Source organism: Anthonomus grandis, chromosome 12, assembly GCF_022605725.1.
Source record: "Anthonomus grandis grandis chromosome 12, icAntGran1.3, whole genome shotgun sequence".
Taxonomy (NCBI): domain Eukaryota; kingdom Metazoa; phylum Arthropoda; class Insecta; order Coleoptera; family Curculionidae; genus Anthonomus; species Anthonomus grandis.
The window spans coordinates 6,672,456-6,683,030 of record NC_065557.1 but is presented as its reverse complement, the minus strand read 5'-3'; the positions used below and the strand labels follow the sequence as shown (position 1 = coordinate 6,683,030).

Here is a 10,575-nt window from a genome sequence, read left to right as displayed (position 1 = left end):
GTATAGTGTCATTCAAGCGCCACTTAAGGGATTCTACCTAATTGCATAGAAATATTGGATTCTAATTATATAAAATTGATTGAGTCGATGATTTTATGTATGTTTTTAAGTATCTTTAAGGGTCTTGAGGATGACATGTGATCTATTTTAATTTTTTTTGCAAAGGTTTTTTTGAGTATAATGGGTACACGTATTCAAACTCATCTAAATGCAACAGCGACAATCGTCAACTCTTTTATTCTTTTATATTCGTATATCGTCCCTTACAATTCCCCGATTTAAATTCAAAGCCGGTGCAATCAAATTAAACGACTTTTCTCATGCATATCACTGGAAGTTAAAGCGGGCCAAGTTGTAAACTGTAACCCCTTCAAATCGAAATATTTAATCCCGAATTCCCGGGGGGCAAAGTTGCAGGAACGTAATTGCCATTGGGTCCTGCGGACGTCCGGCAACGGACTCGTGTAAAGGGTGGTCGTCGTTTTGGATCCCTTTTGCCCCGTCACTCCACCAGCCACCCCTTCCTCACCCCCCATGGAACTTCTGTATACCCGCATTTGCACCCATTTGGTCGCCCTTTCTTTGCTGTCCGAATTTCTTAAACGGTCACGTATACCCGTTCTTTGCCAAACAAATTTTCTCAGTTTGCCCGGGAGCGAATTTAATTAAAGGAATATGTTTTCGGGGTTGATTATTGAGCCGAGGTTTTCGGCAAGTTATTATCCGGGAATGGCACCTTTGGTGCTCGTTTATTTAATAAGTGTCGGCCACTGGAGGCCCATAAGTATCTGAATTTCTTACTTTTGTTTAAAAACGTCGTTTTTAATTATGAAGAAGTGGCAAGGAATGTGGAAGAGCTTTTTATAAAAAAAATAATTGCATAGAAAATATACTATAAGAATTTTGATTCTATAGTTGGAACCTTTAGTGTGACACCCAAATTACAAAACAGTTTTACTGTTAACCAAAACCTATTTATGTTAGCATTTTCGACAAGATAAAAACTAAATTAAAATTAATTACGAGTGACCTTATATACTAAAGGTTTACCAAATAGAGCGACAAAACCTATGAAATATAACAAATTAACAAATTTTTTAACACTAACTAAACTATGTTGTCTGGTAAGGTCTCAGGATCAGTGAAATAAAAGTCTAGTTTAACTCAAATTAGCCAATGTTTGGTAAAATAAGTTTGCTTCCTCCGGGTGCAAAAAATACAGGATTTTTTTGTGAAAATGAGATCAGTTTTTTATTAGTATCAGCATTACTAGCTTTATTTCCAAATCCATCAAACCCAGACTATCCTGAGGAAGAACTAATTTTCTAGCAAGATGGTGCTTCTCCATGCTATTGTGCCTAGATTTTTGGATGAAACCTTTCTCGGTGGCTAGGAAGAAGAGGATCCATCGAATGGCCAGCGAGCTCGCCTGATCTAACACCAATGGACTTTTTTTTGTAGGGATAACTCAAGTCGAAGGTATTTGTTAATAGGCCAAATAATCTAGATGACTTGAAATAAAAGATTCGCAGAAACATGCCCGTCAATACAGAAAATTATTGAAAAAATGCAACGAGAGTTTATTAATTGCTGATTTTGTCAAGCCCTAAATGGTTGCCATATTTTTAATATTTAATTTAAGTTTTGTTTTTTTTTTAATTTGTTACACGAATCGGGTTTTTTTTTGATAACTCTTAGCATTAGGTATAGGACATAGTGAATGAAATATACCTAGATTCCACGCAAAACTTAAAATTCAAATAAAAAATAGTGCTTTTATTTGAAAAAATTTTAAGTTGATGGGCAAAATTTATTGAGTATCCCTGTATATACAACTTCCCGTTTAAAAAGCTCAACTTAAAATAAAAATTAACGCATTCAAGCGTTTAATTTTAAATAAATTCAGACACAACTTCTCGGATGACTCATGCAAGATCACACAAAAATGAAGTGCTGCAAAGCATATTTCAATAATTAGCTCTAAAATCAAATAAGTTAAAGCCGGTTGAAACTAATAAAATACAACAGTTAAATAATAAAGCACACGATCAGCATTGCAATGAAATGGTTCGTCATAGTGTAACACAATCACAATCAGCACCTGCGTATAGAAAGTGTGTTTCAATAAAAACTCAAGATTTGAATTGCGCGCCATGTTTGACAGACAATCAGAGCCTTGTCAGCATCCATCTAGGTCTCGAATGAAGTTAAAATTTGACTGAGAAATACAGTCCTTAATTAGAAAACTTATTATAAACGGACCAAAGGGTCTAGTTGAACAATTCTTAGGGTACTTACATTGTTGTCTATGTTGTCGATACCACATTTGACTTCCATCCTTTACTTCGCCTTCACCTCAATCTATCAATCAAGAACACAGTTATCTGGCCAACATTGACTTGATAGATACCTCTACTTTAGTTTGACAGATATTCCAAATTTGACAGCTGCGCTATTTGAATTCAGAAAGCTTGAGGGTAATTTATGATACTGCTATGCATCAAAAGCCCCAGAATCCAGGATTCAACTCAAATATTTTCTTGACAGCCTTCAAAAATGCTGCAGACTGTCGCTTTCTTAAGTCGTAGATAAAGAACGTAAACTTTTGGTATTTCTTGCTATAGTTCATTAAATAAATGTTCTTGTAACTCATTCTATATTTAGCAAATTACACGAAATTTTGTCATATATTTTATGTTTTTTAGATCGCACTTTAGACTAATTGGAAATATAACTCTTAACTCATCTGAACTTCACAAAGTTCAAAAGATTCACTTTTCTGCTTTTAAAGCTGGACCACTGTTTCCAAAATCTCGAACTCCAAATTTGCCGTAGCCGGGGGTCGTTATATTTCGGTCTATATTAATTTATTACCACTAATTAAGGTTATATAACTAAACATAGTGAAAGGTGCATCATCTTTAAAACATCTGAATAAAGAAGAAACTGGTCAGCCGTAGCAAGCCAGCCTATGGGTTAACACTATTTTATTTACTATATTAACTTTATGTTACTGAACTGACAACTGACGATCGACTTCCATCGGTGACGCGGCTACTTATATACTCAGCAGAACGCTGTTCCGGAAGATTCTCGCCAACCTTCGAGATGTCGCGATGTGCCTTTTGTGTCATTGACGGAGAATCAGCTGGTTTCTCAGTGTTTACAATATCGTTACAGTATATAAGGCCACTTGTAAATAGATTTCAAAATAGAGAAGTCTTTATCTCCAAGAAAAAATGCATGTAGGTCATTTAGTGCATGTAGATTAGTTAAATTTATTATGCATTTCGGCTGTATAAACAGCCATCATTAGATACAAAACGTCACAAAAAATATATACGTTCAACAATTGAGTTTCTTGAGTTTTATTTGTTGAACGTATATGTTTTTTGTGATGTTCTGTATCTCCTAATGGCTATTTACACAGCCGAAATGAATAATACATTTAACTAAATGACCTGCATGCAGTTTTTCTTGGAGATAAAAAGTTCCCCATTTTAAAATCTATATATACACATTCTCCTACAAAATATGGACTTCTATCCAACCACTTGTAAATAGTTTAAGTTTAGTTTTAATCTTATCCAGAAGCACGTGTCGAGAATAAAATAAAAAGTCTTGGTTAGTGGTAAAACTGCTTTATAATTCACAAAAGCTGTCATGTTTGAACGTTCTGAACCTTAGAAAAATCCTCCTGGAATGTTATTGATATAATTTGAATATACCAGGAATATTTTTCTGCTAAAAATAAGTAGAAAAAAAGCACCAAATCCAAGCAAACGATTATTTCCTAATTTTTATCCGCCACCCTCTGCCAAAACCTCTTTCATTAACCCCCTATTTTCTCAACATTATCCAGGTTCGAATCCACGTCACGTCTCCATCTAAACCCTTATCCTATACGTTCGGGTCTTATTAAAGGCACTAATTAGGTCTCACGCATCTTGTGTTTCCCCAGGCCATACACGAAATATGACTATTGTAATTAAATTAATTTCCTGCACGCCCTTTGCCCGAACTTTGGCTGCGTTGCACGCCCAAATAAGTTTTTGCCTTTAAGCGATAAGTCAAGTTGTTTGATGCTGCTGTCTGTTTGTCGGGGATAATTCGGTTTTTGTTTTGCTTTGGATGGGAAAGGGTTAAGAGAAAGTTTTTTTTATTCATTAATTTAATTAGTTAATTTACGAGAATGTTTAGGGTTTCCAAAATTGTTCTGCCACGATGAAATTCGTTGCCACACCGCCCATAATGGATAGTATGAGGGAGCGTTTACTTTGGAATAATCCCAACGCGTTAAAGTCGACTTTTCTAATGGGAATTCGGTTTGTGAATAGCTGGAGTTCTTGGTAAGGCGTGGAAAAAATCGAGATGTAGTCTTGAAGGCTGTAGCAGACTGTCATGGTTTTCTTGGATTGGGTCACGATTTGGTCGCAGAGGATCACTGTGGTCGAGGTTGCTACCTAAAATCAAGAAAATTTTATTAGATTACGAAATAATAGGTACAACATAAAATTCTTAAGAAGAAAGCGAAGATGGAGGAGGAGAATAGAAAAAGTATAGTACAGGAAAATATTTGAAATAAACAAAACCAGAATAAGACTAGTAAAATGTGGTCCAAATAAGTTTAAAATTTTTTTAAAGATCTGGATTAATTTTTGCTAATTTTTAATAGTAATTAGGGGAAAAGACGAAAAAGGAGATGAAGAATAGTAAAAACACAGTATAGACAAGATTAAAAAGAAACAAACATATTAAATTATAGTCGAGGTTGCAACATCAAAACCAAAAATATTTTGGCGTCTGTTAAAAAACTATCCAGAGTTAAAAAAGAGGAAGGAAGAGAAGAAAGACACAAAAAGCTGTCTAGCCTTTAAGCAAAATAAGACTATGCAATAAAATATGTATTTAATCTTAAGATGACTCCATAAAATTGACTATTTGAATATTTGACGACAGTTGACAATCATTTGCTTCTTTTAATTGACAATTATGTAATTTTTGACGTCACCTCCTTTTTTCTACTTATAAGGACCTTTGAGATTTGACTAATATGATAGTTCTGGCCTTTGATGTTTGACAAGTATGACAACTGTGAAGTTTGACTTTTAATTGATAACGATTATGTCAAAACTGCTATAGCTCTTTCATACCATTACTGCCATCTATGAATTTTTTATATCAACAGTTGCTAACATGAATGTGAGAAACGTCAAACGTTGGAACTGTCATAGTTGTTAAACAGCATTATCGCCAACTTGAACTAATTACGTCCATATAACTCAATAATAATTGATAATGGAGTAATCCCAAAACGTTAAGGAAAAAGAGAACCGTCAACATCGTCATAGTTGACAGTAATCGTCACAGCATTCCTAGGTTGTTTATACCTAAGGAGTTAAGGTATAGAACTAATGTCACTGCCAATAAGGAAAAAGATAAACGTCAAACTTCATAGCTGTCATAGTTATCAAACATCAAAGGCTAGAAATATCATATTGGTCAAATCTCAAAGGTCCTTATTAGTAATAAAAAAAAAATGACGTCAAAAATTACACAGTTGTCAATAATCAAAGGAAGCAAATCATTATCAACTGTCAATTGTCGTCAAATATTCGAATAGTCAACTTGATGTTTAATAAAATCATAGGGGGCAGTGATGCTATATGACAACTCTAGCAGTTTCGAAATTATCGATTTAAGTAGTTTGAGGTTTCAGTACGGGTCTAATCAATCTTAATAAGCAGTGATAGGTTTTGAAAATTATGACAGAGTTTTGATATATGACATAATTATTCAATCTAAAGTAAAGTTTAACGTTTATCCTTTTTCTTGTTGACATTGATGTTAGTCCTATCCTATAGCTCCAGAGAATCTAGGAGTGCTTTGACAATTATGACAGTCCGACGTTAGGCATTTCTTACGTCCATGTTATGAACTGTTTATTTGCGATGATGCTTAAATAAATCATAGATGGCAGCGATAATATTTGACAACTATGACAATTTTGACGTCTCTTTTTCTCCTTCAAATTCTTGATTCTGTCAGCATATGTTGATAATTGTTATTAAATTTTATGGATATAAAAAATCAAAGTGAGCAGTAACGTATTGTTTAATAATTATGTTCAATTAAAATTTAAATTAATTTCTGAATTAGGAGGATTAGGAGGTTACGTGAAAGCGCCTTAATTAATTAATTATTTAGTGCGTATTTTATAATTAATTAAAAGAGTTTATTTTTATATGTTTTATTTTTAAATTTTGTTTTAAGAAGCGTAATTAAAATTTAGTTTTTTTTAATAATTAATTAAAAAGCCCTGGAGGCCAAATGGAAGGAAAACCTACCTTATATAATTAATTAATTAGAACTTATTTAATATTTTTGTTTAATTAAAATAATGTTTGAATAAAATTATTTAGTTCAAAAAAATTCTAAATTATTTTTTTAAACATCCAATTTATTTATTTTAATTTAATTTTTGCTTGTTTGTACCGTTTCTTAATAATTTCTTAATAAGTGAAAGAATCTTAATGAATTATTTTATTGTTAAGTTAAAAAAATTAATTAAAATTGAACTTAATTAAAACAAATAAACTTAAATAAGTCCTAAGCTCCAAGTTGAAGTCTTACTGTCTTTCATTGATAAATTTAAATCGTCATTCAAATTCATTAAAATAACTTAAATTTGAATGCAAACGCCTATAAACCCAGTTTTATTAATTTGATAATTTAATCAAGTTTGTAATATTAATTAATTAAACTAGTGTTTCTTTAATTAATTAATGTCTTTATTAATAGTTTATATAAAAACCCTTATATAATTATATAGTCGATAAACAAATGCTTAAAGTTATTTAAAAAAATATATTAATCCAATTATTGACAAGCAAATCAGTAAATTTCCGATTTAAGATTCTGACAATTGACGTTTCCTATATCCATGCTAGCCACTGTTTATTTGCGTTGATACTTAAAAAAATTATAGATGACAGCGAGTTTTGAAATTATTCTTTTGCCAATTATTATTTAACTACATAGACGTAATTAATCAGATTTGGCAATAATTAATTTTAAAAAGTTTGACGTCTCTGATATCCAGGTTATCAACTGTTGATGATTGCAAGAAATCATAAATGGCAGTGCTGATATTTGACAATTATGATAGATTTTTCGCTAAGATTTGACAAATATGACAGTCCTGACATTTCATGTAATTGATAGTAGATACGGTCATACTTAAGAAATTTGTACCTAGTTGCTTCAAAACAGCTTATTTTAATGTTAAGTTATCAGAGAATGTTGTGTACATGTTGATCTTAGGAAAAAGATATTTATGCATAAAATTATGCACCTTTAATATGAAGAGCAAACAGCATTTAGAGAAACTACTAAGGCTATATCGTATTAACCAAGATCCTGGACTATATTATGGACCCTTTAAATGTAAAGTCTTGATACGGCCAAAAATCTTCCAAATTATTAGAACCTCTGCAAAACAGTCACAAGTTCTTAAATTATCTTCATTTAAGGTGATGATCTAAAACGTTTGACTATGGGTAATATCCTCATGGGACTACTAAACTTTTTCCTATAAATAAAAGGGAATCATTGGTATGGAGGCTGAGTTTGGTTTAGACTAAAATTCTGTCTTTCCCTGACCACATAGGCCATAAAAGAGAGAGAAGTTTTAAGTAAAACACAGTGAGAAGGAGTATGATAAGAGGTTATGGCTTTGCTCTATAGGTAGCCTTACTAAAAAGTATTTGCAATTTTAACTTTGTCTAGGAAAATGTAAAATTTCCTCATTTCCACCAGACTTTATGTGTATGTATTGTTCTTATAATTTAATTACATTTGATAGTTATATGTAATTTTCAGATTGATTAAAAAATTAATAGATATATGCGATAATTTTTTTTTTTTTTTAACTTTAATGTTCAAATTTCGAACGTTCAGTGTACATCCTCAGGGCAGCAATTTAATAAAATCAGATTTTACACTAGGCATCAAAAAGGTTTTTAAGGAATATAACATAACATAAAAAATTAACATTGTCAATATAATTTAGTATAGGTTTAGTGTAAAATGTAATTTTCCTATTCACAAAAAATAAATATATTTTTTAATAATATGAATATTAAAAAAAAATACTTACAAGAAACAAAAATCCAAAAAATATCTTAGCAATACCATATAACAGCAATTCCAAATTATTAGTCCATATATGCTTGGTGAACAGACCCAAATCCAGCAACAAAGTACCACAAATAATTGGTACCAAAGTAAGTTGAGGCGTAAGTACTTTATTTAAATTCTCCGCTATTTTGTGCAATTTCTTATAATTTATTTTAATATTTCTCAATTCTTTTAAAATTTCTTTATCGTCAAATACTTTGCAGTGGCTTATATTCGCAATCATTTGATTAAGCTCTATATACTTGTGCTTGTAAGTCCACAGTAGTAAAGCCGTAAAATAAAATATGATTATATTGTAATAAATTAATAGAACTTCTGCCAATAAAGACAAGAAAGTGCCTAAACTCTTTGGTGCAACGTATTGCGATATCCAAATACTGTATAGGATAGAATGTACCACAAATAAAACATGTACAAAAATTAAGTAAAAGCGTGCATCACTAACCATTTTTTTCTCTTTTATGGTGCGCTCACTAGTAAGGACGTTCAGGTTTTCTATCGTAGCAGATTCCCTTAAAATTACTTGAAACGCAAGTCTTTTAAAATATGAAAAACTTACGCATAAAGCACTTGTAAGCCCTATAAGGACCATAGAACCATAATGGGCTATAATCGCCAAATCCAACTTACCGACATCTTTAGGTGCTTTATAATAGACATTAAGGCACATCATAAAGAAAATCACAAAACTTTGTAAAAGTACTTTAATTTTCCAGAAGTAATCGTTACTAATTTTGTTACTAATAAAATCGTAGGGGGTAAGGAGTCCTAAAACTTTAAAAAATTTAGCCCAAGGGGCCAAGCAGAGCTCTATAGTTCTGCTAAAGACAACCATGCTGGTATAGGGTCGTTTTAATTCTATTGAAACAGGATTGCACTAAATAGATTGGAAAAAGTAATTACTTAATGGAGCGGATAATCATGTGTCAATGGGCTACTATATCATTTGTTTAAGTGAGTTTTGAAGTATCGGAGGTTAGGATATATTTATATTAATGATCGAAGCGCATACATTCTGTATATAATGAAACAATTTTACTAAAAGATCTTTTTTAACGATTTTAACGTGTTATTTTCTACTTAAGTTTAATTTAATTTAAACTAACCTCTATCATTGCAACAAGTGCCCTTTCCACGTTTTCCAGATCCATTAAAATTAATAACCTTTAAATAAAAATGTCACTCAGAAATTCACAGGCACAACAAATTAAATTCGGCTTATATATCATTTTCACGAAATATTTCGCCATAGCAGCTTTTGCGTCTGAGTGTCAAGAGTTTCGAAATAGTAGAAAATGCAATTAATTTAAAGTAGTTGCCTGTTTAAGTTCAAATTATTAATGGGCGAGGATAAGAATTCGTCTCTCCGAACTAATTAAAAGCAAATAGTTGAATAACTGTTTTGACTCTGAATAAACCTTTTCAGGGCCGTTTATAGAAAATGAAGATTATATTTAAATATGATGCTTTGAAAAGAAATTTGATTTAATAACATTTTAATGAGGCATGAATGTTTTAGATGCTTAAAATTTTAATTAGCATTTAAAGCTTCTTTTCGAATTGCATCATAAATTTAAGTTTGAAGTAGCGTTTTGTTAGATGATTTCTTGAATGTTATAAGACCGATAGTGAACATTTTATCTAATAAAAGTTTTTAGGATTAAAGATATTTTTTTCCACTGAAAATCTAGAGTAGATAAAATATATTTATGATAATAAATCTTATCATAATAACTATGAAACAAGAAAATTGCTGAAGCCATGAATATTGGTACATAATAGATAAGTAAATAGGCAAATATATTTTTTTAATTTTTTTGTTCTGCACGACTTTATTCTTTCATTGTGCTTACACTATGTTTTCATGCTTAAATATATTTTGCAGTTTCCTAATTATTGCAATATATTTTCGTAATTTTTATTATTAATTTTAAAAATAACTTATGCCGCAACCTATTAGATTATGCATTAAATATAAATATTTTCTTATCCGCACGATAACTTTCTCTTTGTATAATTTTTACCTTCTTTTAGTTACGACTTTAATATATTTTTATGTCAGCTTTTAAACTTCGTTTACAAAGTCAACTTGTTCTTTGCCTTCGGCTAATTTTATCTATTTGCATGTTCTTTCGATATTTAAATTAAGCGTGTCCCATTTCTCTTACCCAAAAATCCTGTATCTTAACTTAAAGAATATAAACTATTAAAAATATATTGTGAACTGTCATAAACAAACAACATTTTTCTAAGCCATAAATAATACATTTGTTTTCTTTCAAATGATATTAATTGATGAACTAAAAAAAATATTAAATGTAGTCCTATCATTTATTGTCTATTAAAAACGCATGCAAGTATGGAGTACTATTGCTT

General features: G+C 31.0%; 1 protein-coding gene across 1 annotated transcript; it reads right to left on the bottom strand.

Annotated features, from left to right (window-relative positions):
- Positions 1–3,653: 3,653 nt before the first annotated feature.
- On the bottom strand, positions 3,654–9,376 carry LOC126743255 (uncharacterized). Its single transcript, XM_050450253.1, has 2 exons — positions 9,306–9,376; positions 3,654–4,463 (listed from the first exon to the last, which is right to left on the bottom strand). Exons 1-2 carry the CDS (start codon positions 9,348–9,350, stop codon positions 4,197–4,199), a joined length of 312 nt encoding a protein of 103 aa, XP_050306210.1. The 5' UTR covers positions 9,351–9,376; the 3' UTR covers positions 3,654–4,196.
- Positions 9,377–10,575: the final 1,199 nt, after the last annotated feature.